The sequence below is a fragment of the Schistocerca americana genome, chromosome 1 (assembly GCF_021461395.2).
Source record: "Schistocerca americana isolate TAMUIC-IGC-003095 chromosome 1, iqSchAmer2.1, whole genome shotgun sequence".
NCBI classification, from domain to species: domain Eukaryota; kingdom Metazoa; phylum Arthropoda; class Insecta; order Orthoptera; family Acrididae; genus Schistocerca; species Schistocerca americana.
The window spans coordinates 1,178,896,228-1,178,912,085 of record NC_060119.1 but is presented as its reverse complement, the minus strand read 5'-3'; the positions used below and the strand labels follow the sequence as shown (position 1 = coordinate 1,178,912,085).

The window sequence follows — 15,858 nt, the reverse complement described above, 5'->3', positions numbered from 1 at the left end:
GGCACAAGTAAATAGGTTTATAGCATTGCAAGAAAGGTAAAATGCTACACTTAAACATGCCCACTGATCCATGTGAGTAGCCCATCACAATTTGTTAACTTGTGCACTACAGTTTACAGTGGTAGTGGTGCACATTTACATGTCTACAGAGAGATCAGAATAGAATATTCTAATTTGCGATTAGACAAAATTATTGAAAAGGAAATTTGCGTTTACTACAGTAACAACTTTACATGAAGCGTTTTAAGTAAAATTTCAAATACAATTGATTTTAATAAGGATTATTCAATTTTATAACAGATTTTCAGCTCATACATTCTGTAGTTCCTCTCAAAGTATTTGTAGCATAATGCTTCATGCACTTATGTCTCAAGTATTTTGGCGCTTACTAAGTTTGCTGTATTTTAAATTAATATTTCTATTCCTAGTTTTGCAATTGAGGTCAGTGCTTCTGCAAAGGGAAGTCTCCATATCCCTCTCTTTGTTTTCAAATAAAAGGAGGTGAAGTTTAATGTAAAAGGCAGACAATGTTAACATCATCAGTTCTCTTAACAGCAGTAAACACAATACTATGTTTGCAATGACTGTAGCTATTGAAGAAGAAGATTACAAATGTGATCTAGCAAGATTTCTCACCTGCAGTGCCAGGTGTGCCAGTTCATAAGCATTTAAAAGTTTCTGGCACATTGATGCTTTATAAATATAATGAAGACCACAGCAAGACTTCTCCCTTAGTCGATGTTGCAGAGCCAGCACCTACACAAACACATAAAAAACAATGTCCTGTTACAATATCATGAATATAAACACACATTACAGCAATATCTACGATTAGTTAAATTAAAAGAAGGCCATATGTTCACTCTGGTACTCCATATTAACTAACAAAAAACTTATTTACTTACTTACTCACTACTAAGACTATCCCAGTTAAACAAAAAGCAAAGGATTAAAACCTACTGTTTTATGCAGCCAGGTTTATTCTGCTGTAAATTACTAGATGATCACACACACACACACACACACACACACACAATGCCAGTTGGTTGCATGCACAGGTCGGAAAGCACCAATGTCAACAATAAAACACTTTGCAGACAGTTTACGAAATGTTGATTTAACTGGAGTTTACAATGGACCAAATGACAACACTAAATTTGACATATTCCTCAAATTTGTAGTGGTTTTAGAAAACATTTAGCTCAAAAAAGTGATTTTAACACCAAAATAATCTAAAACTGTCTTTACTCACTAAAGTACTCACGTATATTCAGAAAGAAAACCTGAAGTTCATAAAATAATTAATGATCTGAAAAACATTTATTATAAACAATTTAAAAGAAATATCATAAAGAAGTAACCACATTATATCTGAAAGTGAGAACATCCAAAACAAAAATAAAGTGGAATATTGTTATTCCTCAGTTTCTCCTGGGGTATTTGCTGATCAAACTGCCCATGAGTGTACTGCCAGCTCATCTTCAGTCCCCTGTACACATCGCTAGATAAGTCATCTAAATGTCCACTCTATTACAGGGATCACTAATTTCAATTGGCCTCCGTAAACCTCTTAGACTTCCCTGTAGATGTGGACTCTCCACACCTCTAACAACTGTTGCCTGAAGAGGGTGCCAATGAGGCACTGAAATCGGTAATCCTATAAAATAATAAGTAAAATTATGGCCGTCAGTATCTGTTTTCCTCAAGTCTTTCACTAGCCATTGTGCCTTCCCATTTATACAAGGTGAAACTACAGATTCCAGTATCTGTCTTAAGCAATTTAAGGAAACCATGAGAAACCTAAACGTGGATGGCCAGACAAGAATATTAATCGTCATCCTCCAGAATGCAAGTTCAGCATGCTAATTACTGCACTACCTATGTAGCCCTCACCTGAACATCCAAATGAGGGACTACATAATCTCCAGCATATTTTACCCAAGTGGATGTTATCACCACTAAACAGTAGATTAGTGCTTGTAAAGGGACACCCCCATCTAGCATTACTTTTCCTCAACAGAAGTAGTCGGTACCAGAACTAACTTTCCAATTTTGAACAGGTCAGTATTATCTCAGCTGGTTTTCTAACAAATGTCATATAATTTTGTACATGATGTGTTATATTTCAAGCTAAAATCTATAAAAAGAAATAACTTTATTTTCTTTGTTACAATCGGTATGTACTCTGAATGTCCAGTTAAATTCTCTCTCTCTCTCTCTCTCTCTCTCTCTCTCTCTCTCTCTTTTAAGAAACATTTGAAATCACGAAATATTTGGCACACTTAAAATTTATATTATGAATTACGCACTTTGGTGTCAGGAATATTGTTAAGCAATATGGTGCTATTTATTATGTTTATTTCTGGATTCACTTATAAAATAATAATTTAAATTAACAGAAATTCAACTGTCAAGAAAATTTGTAAACCTTCTGGAATATTGTTATTACCGCAGAGGGAGGAAGTAGTAGCGGGCATGCCTCTGATGTGACCGGACGTATTTTTGTATTTTGGGAGAATGTAATTTCAGCTCTGTAATGTGAAAATTCAAAAGACAGTGTGATATAAAAAAATGTGAGGGAATAAATTATCGTGAAAACAAAAAATTTGCACAGACTTACTTCAAAATTATTTAAGTTGGTTGGAACCATGAGAACCTAAAACATGAAAATTTCAGCTCCAAGAATCACCCCTATACATGAAGAACTGGAACCAACTATGAGAAAAGAAGATACGTAAAAAGTTTATTGTAAATCCTACTCCTCCCATATTTTTGTAAAAAGAGACCTTACCATCGGCAACAGCAGTAATAACACAGACGGTGGGATGGGGCAATTTCATGCTGCATGCCTTGGGAAATATAACACCTGTAACTTACCCTTGCTTTCAGCCATGCTGCGGTATCATCATAAAAAGGCCATACTGACAAATGTTACAAGGGCAGATCAGTTAATCATCCACACTGAACACAACTACTGTAATAGGGCTAAGCTACTTTCAACCCAGTAGTCCACTTACTAAGACAACTATAGAAAAATCTGTAGTTTAATAAGGAATCTGAACCAATGTAAGTCAGGCAAATTTTCACATTTATTAAATATTCTATTCCTCATTATTATCTAAAAAGTTGCAATCCCAGTCTGTTGTTGTTGTTGTTGTTGTTGTGGTCTTCAGTCCTGAGACTGGTTTGATGCAGCTCTCCATGCTACTCTATCCTGTGCAAGCTTTTTCATCTCCCAGTACCTACTGCAACCTACATCCTTCTGAATCTGCTTAGTGTATTCATCTCTTGGTCTCCCTCTTCGATTTTTACCCTCCACGCTGCCCTCCAATACTAAATTGGTGATCCCTTGATGCCTCAGAACATGTCCTACCAACCGATCCCTTCTTCTGGTCAAGTTGTGCCACAAACTTCTCTTCTCCCCAACCCTATTCAATACTTCCTCATTAGTTATGTGATCTACCCATCTAATCTTCAGCATTCTTCTGTAGCACCACATTTCGAAAGCTTCTATTCTCTTCTTGTCCAAACTATTTATCGTCCATGTTTCACTTCCATACAAGGCTACACTCCATACGAATACTTTCAGAAATAACTTCCTGACACTTAAATCAATACTGGATGTTAACAAATTTCTCTTCTTCAGAAACGCTTTCCTTGCCATTGCCAGCCTACATTTTATATCCTCTCTACTTCGACCATCATCAGTTATTTTGCTCCCCAAATAGCAAAACTCCTTTACTACTTTAAGTGCATCATTTCCTAATCTAATTCCCTCAGCATCACCCGACTTAATTAGACTACATTCCATTATCCTTGTTTTGCTTTTGTTGATGTTCATCTTATATCCTCCTTTCAAGACACTGTCCATTCCATTCAACTGCTCTTCCAAGTCCTTTGCTGTCTCTGACAGAATTACAATGTCATCGGCGAACCTCAAAGTTTTTATTTCTTCTCCATGAATTTTAATACCTACTCCGAATTTTTCTTTTGTTTCCTTTACTGCTTGCTCAATATACAGATTGAACAACATCGGGGAGAGGCTACAACCCTGTCTTACTCCCTTCCCAACCACTGCTTCCCTTTCATGTCCCTCGACTCTTATAACTGCCATCTGGTTTCTGTACAAATTGTAAATAGCCTTTCGCTCCCTGTATTTTACCCCTGCCACCTTTAGAATTTGAAAGAGAGTATTCAATCCCAGTCTAACTACCTATTTTATTTCATTCCCCATTTTCAGTTTGTGTATAATGAACAGATCAAATGCGAGTTTCTGAACTACCATTCTCTAAATGAATTCACACGGTTTGCTGAAAGCAGCTATGTGGCGAAATCTAGTTTGCAATGCCCCCCCCCCTTTTTTTTAGGGAGATCCAAAAGACACCATATACTAATACAAATAATCAATTTTTGAAAATGTAATATAATTAGATAGACAAAAAAATCTACTTACGTAACAGAGGTAGGAAAAAACACATAAAAGGTACCAAAACATGCAAGCTTTCGGAGCCAGTGTCTCCTTCAGGGGGAAGGGCAGACGAGAAAGAAATGGGAATGAAGGAAAAGAACTGGTGAAGTTTCGGAAATGGGGAGAATTCTCCTCATTACCTAAACCTCACCCCACAGTAGATACTGACACTCAGGTTGCTACAAAATTTCTTGACTGCCAAAAAGCCATCAAAGGATGTTTGCTCTTTCACCTAGCAGCAAACAGAATACAGAATGAAACTGCGTGCTGGACCAGGTTTCAAACACAAGATCTTTGCCTTTCATGACAGGTGCATTATCAACAGAACTACTTGAGTATGACATCCTCTTAGCTCTACTTCCATCAGCAACTCATCTCCTACCTTTCTTCACACAAATTCTCCTGCGTAACTAGCAGGACTAGCAGTCCTGGATGAAAGGAACTGCAGAGACATGACTTAATCACAGCTGCAGGATTATTTCAAGAATGAAGTCAAGCTCAGATAGCTTCAGCTGATAGAGAACTTGCCTCAAAAAGGCAAAAGTCTTGGGTTCAAGTCCTGGTACAACACATTTCATTCTGGAAAATATCCCCCCAAGTTGTGGCTAACAGATATCTGACTGGACTGAAGAAAGAGAGGCAGCTGATCCTCAACATAAATAAATGAAGTGCAATTAATGTTACTAAAATGAAAAGAGCTTATATCGGTTGATTATACAATCAACAATGAGTCCCAACTGTCAAGCATCTAGAAGTAACTGTATGGTGTGATTGAAGGTGGAAAGCATGTGAAGAGTCTCACTCACAAAATTCTAAGGGCTCATTTTCTAAAATACATCAAATAAATGTGTTACACCTTCCAACATACATCTGGTATTATGACCACTATGGCAGATTAGAGAAATTTGGTTTCATGTTCAGAAATTAAAATTTTTATGTCCAATATGTCAACGCAAAAGGAAGAGAGGAAAACTATACTGGCATGCAATGTACACTCTGACACACAATGAATGGTGGCTTGTAGGGCCTAGTTGTAAACGTAGCTTTATCAGTTCTTTCCAAAATGCACTAATATTCTAGAAGTGACTAAATATTTCATTACAATTTCCTAACAATGTTGTCACCTCCCTGCACATAAAAGTGACAACTGTCCAAATCCTCACAGAGCTGTGCTCATAAGCTGCTTTGTGATGTACACATTATTGGTTGAGTACCTGGCATTGTCTGCTAATTGTTTTTATGCAACCCTGGCAATGGAGGTCAAATTTCACCAGCACTGTGACTAAATCAGCCAATGACACCAAAGGCCTCTGGATATGACATGTCAGTCATTTTTATAGTTGCCGAAGTGATCACTTTCCCACACCCCCTTACACGTAGTCTCATTGCAAGTGTTTTTCCAGAAAGCAACTGAGATTTGTGCTACGTTTTGCTGAAATTGTTCCACACATTCAACATGTTTTACATTCACCCCTTTCTTACTCTTGATATGAACCCCAGTATCTCCCACACTCCACTCCCACACCCGAACCCACCCCTTTGGGTCAGTTGTCATCGGGCATGTTACCATTCAGCCTAACAACCTGAAATACCATGAATATAACGCAATTACCGCCATTTTCGACCACTTCACTAAAGGCATTCTATAACTATTCTGGAAAAAACACACACACACAATTTTTATGTATGTAGATTATTAATTATTCTAGCAAAAGGAAGAGACATAGCAAAACAATTTTACTACTTCTTTTACAAATCAAAACATTAAAAACAAAGGTAAATTTAGTTTAATATCAAGTAATTATACTTTTGGAGATCATACCTGGCGATGAAACTGATACAGATAATTTCTGCAGAATCTTGATGTAAACTCCGCTGCTCTTTGACGTCGTCTTATGAAATCCTGCAGTCCATCTGGTTCTGGTATATTGCTTATGGACAGATATACATTTAAAAGGGTAACCTCTAATTTTTCTCTAATGGTCATTAACCTCCAAGCAAAAATACTATCTTTAGTTTCATCATACTTGTTATTTTTTCTGTTTGACAATGTCTTTCTAGTACCAGGCAACAAAAGTCTTTTGTTTTCCCCTATGACATTATTACTGTTGTTCTGATAAGTAATTTTTTTCTCATTTGATTTTTGAGCATCTGTAAAACAATCACAGTCGGATGGAACAGAACATTCACTGCATGCTGATTGGTCTTCCTCAGGTATGGTTAAAAGTGGATGATGTATTGCAAGTGAAGAGATCATAGTCATTGCTGTTCCTATAGACAAAAATTAAAACAGTTTCACTGCACCGCACTGCACAGTTGCTTGCTTTCTAATTTAGTTGCCAGAGAAAACAATCTCATGCATTCAGGACAAATATGAAAGGCAGATTATGATTCACCTACCCATAAAGAAAAATACAATACTTGCTCTCTTTCCAAGTTCTGAAAGGGAAAGATGGGCCTAAAAGTTCATTGTGGATACTTCTATCGTAAATAATTATGAAATTAAAATCTACTTTTAAACCTGTAGTTACATTAACAAAAGTGTCAGTATTGTGTTAAAAAAGGTAATATGGTGTGAAAAGTGAATCATTCAAAAAGAGCAACAGAAAGTTCTATTTCATTACATCTATTGTTTTTTTTATCGTATCTAGTGTCAGTGCTTTATAAAATCGATCAGCCATAATGAAGCTGGGAAAATGTGACAAGGAAAGGGCAGAGATGAGAAAGTTTTGTAGGCAGGTTTGAATTCACTTAAGCAAAATATTTTACTCACTACCAGAATTAGAGAAGAAAGATATAAAGGAATGTAGTTTGCAACATAATGATGCTACAAAATTTACAACTAAGCCTTATGAAAAACAAAACAGGAACAGAAAAGTTCTGCCTCTAGGTCACAGTCATGAGAGGAGTGCAGACCAGCAGCTACAGTAAAAATTAACTTCAGTGTACCACATCATAAGTAATGTGACTATTCTTAGTATCCAGATAGGAGAACATTTGTTGATAGTTTGGGGATCTGGAGGGAAAAAAAAACCACAGAATTACATGTGACTTGGATACACTTTTCCAAGTGTTGCTGCAGGAAGATGCGGATATACTCATCGTGGCCTATACCTGTATAAGATGGTCAAGAACAAGTTATCAGATCGCTTAGCAGAAAAGATATGGGGGCCACCAATATACAAAGGCAAATCCCTCTGGTAATTCTGGTCAGGTGAAACATCTGCAAATTATTAAAGGAAATTAAACTGACAGAGACTCTGAGTTTATCTTATAGGAATGGAGAGAAATGTGAATGCAAATTGCTTCATCACAATACTATGGCAGAGGGGGAAATGGGGGAGGGGGGAGGGGAAGAAATAAATGAGTTGTTATTTTGTTTGGAAGCTCTTAGTAGTTGGAAAGGAATTGATCTGACTTCTTTATCTAAACACCATATAATCACAAAGATAGAAATTCTTAATTTAAGTTGTTATAAATTAGCTGCATATTCATGAAGATCCAATACAGATACAGGCATTATCACAATCACAAAAAAGGGACATAAAAACAAAAATGTAGAAATAAGTAAATTCTCCATTGATCAGAATATAGAAGCATGTACTTGTGAGTTAATATTGGGAAATGTAACAAATGTGATCGTTACAGTATCACATCCCCACTGGGTAATTAATATATTTTCATGAACATTTTGAAGGTTTTTGTACTGCCTGTTAGACAAAAAGAGGGGATTATTAATTTATGGTGATTTAGTGTAAACTTCTTTTAAAAAATCTGACTGGAAAAGTGACGTAGAGATGCTGTTAGCCACTTATAATTTAGTATCAGTAATAGATTTCCCTACCTGAGCTGCTCAACACAATAGTACACTTATACATAAAGTATTGATACAACGTGCAGAAGCTAAAGAAACATTTGCTTATATGGTGGGAAATGCACTGTCAGATCATAATATACTGTTAGTCACATAAAGTAATATAGCTCTATATACAGTGTAGTTAGTTAGCTAGTTAGTTTCATGTTCCCTGGATCATTTTGCACAATAAATCATAATGATGTGGAATGAGCCATTTTACATTCACATCACAAATTATTATGTAAATATGGCAACATGATGTATATTTGTAGGGATTTTTTTCAGTGTACAGATGTGTGTTAGTAACTCCTACCCACCACCTCACACCACACTACAAGAACAGAAATTCTTCTACAAAAGAGCAAGAGAATAAATACACTGCTATGCAACAGTTAAAATGTCAAACTCCATTAAACAAATGTCTGCAAGATGATCATGGGTGAGGACCACATATTATTCTTAAAGCACATTTTTGAGCAATGAAGACTTTCTTTCTTACAGACAAGTTATCTCAGAACATAATCCATATGACATCACTGAATGATTCTAAGTGCAAATGTAGCTAAACTAAGTCATTTTAGGAGTCCCAAAATGTGCTTTTTCCAGTTTATATTCTCATCAATGTGGACACCTAAGAAATTTGAAATTTCCACTCTATTTGTTACTTCTTCATCATGTGTTACATTTATCGTTGGCATAGTACCCTGGATGTGCAGAACTGAATGCAGTGTGTCTTTTTAAAATTGAGAGTGAGACCATTTGCAAAAAACCAGTCAATGAGACTTTTACGAACATTTTTTACTATTTCTTCTGTTTCTGTATGTATGCTTGGATTGATTGCAATACTAGTGTCATCTGGAGAAGAACTAATTCTACTTCTTGTATATTAGACAGAAGATTATTTAAATATATGAGGAACAATGGTGGACCTAAGACTGAGTCTTGGGAAATGCCATTCATGATTTCTTCCCAGTCAAAATTACATCCCCGGACTATATTGGTTGAATTAGTAAGTACAACTTTCTGCATTATTTTGTTAGTATGACACTATCCATTGGTTGACCATATTATCATTCCCATAAAACTTCAATTAATCAAGGAGAATAATATGATTCACACAGTCAAATGCCTTAGGGAGGTCGCAGAAAATACCAACTGGCAGTTCTTTATTATTTAAAGCTTGTAAAATTTGGTGAGTGAATATGTAAACGAGGAACTCTTCTGAAACCCAAACTGCAATTTCCTGAATGTTTCAGAAACATTCAAAGAAAACAATGAGGCTCATTAATGCTGAAAAAAGTGAAGATTCTACAGGAAGGCTTGAAAATGTGAAGTTGGATGTATTCTGTATCTTAAGTAAGAATTAAGGCACGTACTGAACTATTAAGACACAGCAGATCCGAATGGCAATATTTTACAGTGTGAAGATTTTATTCAGTTCTCAGTAAATGTATAAATAGCTGTCTCAGTAGGGTGGCCCTTTTGAAATCCAATCTGTGATTTGCTAAAGGTTCCATTATCACATCGCGGGTGCCAACCCTGGGGTACCTTATTGTCTGAAACATATTAAAAATTGATATAAGGATGGCACTGGGAGATAGTTCTTTAAAACTGAGGAGTCATTATTGTTATAGAGAGGTCTAACAATGGCAAATTATAATCTTTCTGGACAAACACCTGAATTTTCTTAAAATACTGCAGCATTTTTGTAGTATGCAAGTAATGCCGGATCTTGACTTATTTTGGCCTTTAATTAAATTTCCCTCTTTTCTTACATTACATTTTAATTCCCTTAGTTATCCATATCTTAGTTTTTTTATTGAATAAACTGAATTTGACTTTAGCATCTATTTCTACATTTCCATTTACATCTATACCCTGCAAACCACCATGAGATGCATGGCAGAGTATTCACTCCACTGTACCAGTTATTAGGGTTTCTTCCTGTTACATTCACATATGGAGTGCGGGAAGAATGATTGATTGAATGCCTCTGTGTGTGTGCTCCACAATCCCTATGAGAGCCAGTTCCTCAAAATTTGGGAATACAATTTCTCAGGATAGTTTCTGTCTATCTTGAAGAGTCTTCCAGTTCACTTCCTGCAGTATCTCTGTGACACTTTTTAACATAGATTAAACAAATCTCTGGCCATTTGTGCTGCCCTTCTCTGTATACGTTCAATATCCCCTGCTAGTTCTAACTGGTATGGGTCCCACACACTTGAGCACTTCCTCAGTATTCTACCAATAAACTGAAGTCCACCACCTGCTTTACCCATGACCAAACCTATGTGAACATTCCATTTCATATCCCTACAAGGTGTTACACTCAGGTATTTGTATGAATTGACTGATTCCAATAGTGGCCCATTGATATTATAGTCACACGATACTACATTTTCTCGTTTTGTGAAGAGCAGAATCTTACATTTCTGGACATTTAAAGCAAGTTGCCAATCTCTGCACTACTTTGATATCTTATCAAGATCTGACTGAATATTTATGCAGCTTCTTTCAGATAGTACTTCATAATATGTAACTGCATTATCTGCAAAAAGCCTGATGTTAGTATTAATATTTGCTGCAAGGTCATTAATATATAAAACAAACAGCACGGGTCCCAACATACTTCCCTGGGGAACACCCAAGTTACTTCTACATCTGATGATGACAACCTATCCCAGATAACTACTTGTGTCCTCCCTACCAAAAGTCCGAAAACCAGGCAAAAATTTCACCTGATGCCCCAAATGATCATCTTTTTCACAATAAGTGTAGGTACGGTACTGACTCAAATGCTTTTTGGAAATCAAGAAGCATAGCATCTAACTGATTGCCTTGATCCAATGCTTTCAGTATGTCATGTGAGAAAAGTGCAAGTTGAGTCTCACATGATCGATGTTTTCGGAACCCGTGCTGGTTGCCATTGAGGAGGTCATTCTTTTCAAAATATCTCACTATGTTTGAGCGTAGACTATGCTCTAAGATTCTACGACAAGTCGATGTCAAGCACATTGGGCCGTAGTTTTGTGGACCCCTTCTTCGGCCATTCTTTTAGACAGTTGTGACCTGTGCCTTTTTCTAAAAAATGGGCATGGAGTTTCATTTGAGGGATCTACGATAGATTACAGTAAGAAGACGGGCTAACTCGGCCACAAATTCAGAACAGAACGCGACAGGGATTCCATCGGGCCCTGGAGCTTTGTTCAATTGTAATGATTTCAACTGTTTCTCAAAACTACTAACACTAATAATTACTTCATTCACCTTTTCAGTGGTACGAGGATTAAATTGGGGCAATTCCTTTGGGTTTCACTTTATACAGAAACATGTGAAAATGGACTTAAGCATTTCAACTTCTGCTTTGCTACACTCTTTGGTGCCACTAACAGCCTTTACATGTGACCAGAACTTCTCTGAGTTCTGTGAAAGATCACTTGACAATATTCTGCTACAGTAGTCACTGAAAGCATCACACATTGCTGTCTTGACAGCCAAATGTGTTTCATTCAGCATCTCTCTATCTATAACCCTATGCGCTGTTTTACACCTATTACGCAGTAATCTCTGTTTCTTTAGAAGTTTCTTTGTAGTGGCTGTATTCCATGGAGGTTCCCTCCCATTATGAAGTGTTCTACTGGGTATATATCTATCCAGCACATGCTCAACTGTTCTTTTAAATTTGAGCCAGAGTTCCTCTGCATGCTCCTACCCTGTGCTCAAAGTCTCAAGTTCCTCACTGAGATATGACACTACTGATTTCTTTATCTACTTTACTGAACATATATATCTTTCTACTTGTTTTAGTTGTCCTTCATATTTTGGTAATCATTGCTGCCACAACCACATCATGGTTTTCAGTTGTAATGTGGACAACCTCAAAGAGGTTGGGTCAACCTGTTGCTGGTACATAAAACATACTTCCATTGTGAATGGGGTTCCTAACTATCTGTTCTAGGTGCTTTTTCAGAGAAGCCATTTAGTAAAGTTTCACAGTGTCTTACCGCACCCAACACTAACAAAAGTGTAATTTTCCCAATTAATTGTTGGATGATTAAAGTCTCCACCAATGATTTCAGTATGATTGGGGAACTTACATACAAGTGAACTGAGGTTGTCTCTAAAGTTTTCAGTTACATCAGGAGATGATTTTGGTAGGCAATAGAAGAGTCCAGTTATTTTAAGCCCATCCCTGAAACTGATTCTCGCCCAAATAACCTCACACACACCTTAAGTTTCTACCTTGCTGAAGTTTTTCTGTTCTACATTGACACCTTACTTAATCTTCGTATTTGTATATATTCCATATGTATTTGAATTTCTTCACTCTTTTAATCTTTCCATATTTGGTGTGCTTGGCTTGTGTGGTGTTGTTCTTTCTTTCCATGTATTGCATTATACTCCGATCAGCCAGAACATTATGACCACTGACCGAATGTCAATACAAACTCATTAAGGTGATAGCACTATCACATGGCGAGGAATGACTGCTAGTCAGACACAATGCATGTAGTATTAGTGAGCATGCTGCCTTTGTGTAGAATGGGACTGGCATGCGATTTATCTGAGTTTGACTGAGGGCAGATTGTGATGGCTCAGAGGCTTAGCATGAGCATTTTGGAAACTGCGCAACTTGTCAGGTTTTCCAGGAGTGCTGCCTTCAACATGAAGCGAAACCAAGGTGAAACCACATCCAGACGTTGTGGAGTTTGGCACCGACCTCTCATTACAGATGTCAGACATTGTAGGATGGGCCGACTGGTAAAACAGGACAGGCAGCAAACTGTGACGGAACTAACGGCAGACTTTAATGCTGGGCAGAGTACAAGTCTGAAAACACAGTGCACCGAACACCTAACGATAGGCCTCCACAGGCATGCATGTGCCAATGTTAACATCATGACATCAGCAACTATGATTCAAATGGGCACGTGACCATTGGCACTGTATGCTGGTGCACTGGCAGAGCATTGTATGGTCTGGTGAATCCTGACACCTTCTTCACTTGCCGAAGAGAGGACGTGAATCCGTCATCTTCCAGGGGAACAGCTCCTTGAGACCTGTACTGTGGGGCAGAGACAAATTGGCAGTGGCTCCATTATGATCTGGGAAACATTCACTTGGGCATCCATTGGTGCAGTGGAGCTCTTGCCAGGTATCATGACAGCCAAGGAGTAATGTACACTGGTTGCAGACCACGTACACCCCATCATGACGCCCATGTTTCCCGATGGCAGTGGCGCTTTTCAACAAGATAATGCAACACTTCGGAGGGCCAGCAGTATGATGGTGTGGTTCAAGAAACACAGTGGCAAGTTCCAGTTGATGTGCTGGACCCTCAAATCACCACATCTGGGACGTGACCGAACATGGCATCTGAGCTCATCACCCCCTTCCCTGGACTTTACAGGAATTAGGTGATTTGTGACTGTAGATGTGGTGCCAGATTCCTTCAGCAACCTCCAATGCCTCATTACTTCCATGCCACGATGTGTCACCACTGTTATCCGTGCCAAAGGTGAACATACCGGCTATTAGGTAGGCGTCATAATGTTCTGGCTGGTCAGATTTAGATTAGATTAGATGTGTACAATATCTGTAGAGCTGTGCTGGCAGAAACTTCATTTAAGTGTTCCAGAGTTTCTTGTCTGTTGTTGGTGAATATTGCCATGTTATTTGCAAATGCCAGGCATTTCAGATGTTGTTTTGTTTGCATATTTTTCCTAACAGTATCCCTTCCTGTTGTATGATATTTTGACCTAGACCTTGTTGAATAGTTGTGGGAGATGATTTCCTTGTCTGACCGCTGTGTAAGTCTCAAATGTTCTGAGATTTCATTGGTGCATGAGTGCCCTAGTTTTTCTGTCTATTCCATGTTCTATGTAGTATATTCCTAGATTCTTCATTTAATATTAGATCTTGAAATCTTGTAAGTTGGCTTTTGTGAGATAGTTGACAATTATCTTCAAGTGTCTCCCAACTCAAGATTTTCAGCATTTCTGTGAATCTCTCCTGCGAGTCAAAGGCAACAATCTTGCTGCCGTTCTTTGTATACATTCAATAACCACTGTTATTCCTATCTGTTATCAGTTCCACATAATTAATATTATAGGATAGCTCACATGAGTATGTTACAAGAAGTATCTTTGTAGGCTGACTGCATTTTCCCAGTACTTTACCAACAAACTGAAGTATGTCACCTGCATTATGTGTGACTGTGCCTGTGTGTTCATTCCATTTCATAGCCACACAAATTGTTACACTCAGGTATTTGTACAATTTGACTAATTCTAATTGTGACTCACAGATATTGCAGTCACAGAATACTACTTTTTTGCATCACTATTAATACTGTCTGTCAGGTCATTAATGCATGAGGGTTGTTTAACAAAGACTGAGACTGATGCTGAAATAACTTTATCATCAAGTAATCAATCAATACTTTCCCTCCAATGTAGTCACTATTAAGAGTGACACACTTATCCCATCATCTCATCTAACTGCCCACTTTTCTGTATCTGTTAGCAGTTAAATTTTCTAACTGCCAACTGGTTTCACAGTTATGGTGATTTATAAAGTAGCAACGTAACTTTACTTTATAAAATTTATGAGGTAGAGGTACAGAAAGTAGGGGCCAGGTTGATTACCACTGCTCTAAAGCCTTCAATCGACATTTGCTAAGTCAAATTGTCATCCTTTGAGATCCTTTTTTTGCAGAACATTACAAAACAAGTCACGTGGGGCTAGATCAGGGCTATACGGAAGGAGCCCTTATTGGCTAAAAACATCGTGACAGCTACTACAACATTAGGCCACGCATTCTCATGGTTCAGTTTTCACTTTCTGTGGAGTTCCCTTCATTTCTCTGGAATATGACCTTTCATCAGCTGTTGAGTCTAATCTCTGGGAACTTGATGTGTTTACGCCATGCTGCCATAGTACAAAATGTGTTCACTAAGGACTTATTGGCTGATTTTGGGACATGTGCTTTTATCAGATGAGCCTCTCCCTTTTGAAACTACTCTGAATGCCATCTTTTCATTTCAGGGTCATAATAATAGACCCAAATTCATTGTCGGGGATAATGGTTTTCCGTCAATCATTCCCTTCATCCTGGACACACTGTATCCATAAACTGCAGAAACCACCTCTGTTCTGTTTTTGAGTAGGTACCGGTAGTCTGGGAATCCAGCAAATGTACACTCATGACACGTTTAAATAATTCTTCATAACGGTGTGAGAACTTCCCAACAAAATATTCAACATTTTTGTGAGCTATCTAACAGTCACATGAGTCCGCATATATGATCGCTGCTGCAGTGTTGATTGTGATATCAGTAAAGATTAGTGTGGTTTCCTCCTATCCTTTCAGCTCGTTATTGTGGTCTTCAGTCGTGAGACTGGTTTGATGCAGCTCTCAATGCTACTCTATGCTGTGCAAGCTTCTTCATCTCTCAGTACCTACTGCAGCCTACATCCTTCTGAATCTGCTTCGTGTATTCATCTCTTGGTCTCCCTCTATGATTTTTACCCT

At 37.7% G+C, this 15,858-nt stretch overlaps 1 protein-coding gene across 8 annotated transcripts in view; it reads right to left on the bottom strand.

Moving 5' to 3' along the window:
- The window catches only part of LOC124619670, a 170,083-nt gene that overhangs the window by 143,584 nt on the left and 10,641 nt on the right, over positions 1-15,858 (bottom strand). For all 8 annotated transcript variants that reach the window (XR_006980108.1, XM_047146258.1, XM_047146241.1 and 5 more), the window contains 2 exons: positions 6,291-6,739; positions 637-756 (listed from right to left, as the gene is read on the bottom strand). Coding sequence is in view for 7 of the 8 variants with exons in the window: in XM_047146258.1 (XP_047002214.1) it covers positions 637-756; positions 6,291-6,731 (561 nt within the window). In the remaining variant the exon portion in view is untranslated. The remainder of the gene's footprint in view (positions 1-636; positions 757-6,290; positions 6,740-15,858) is intronic.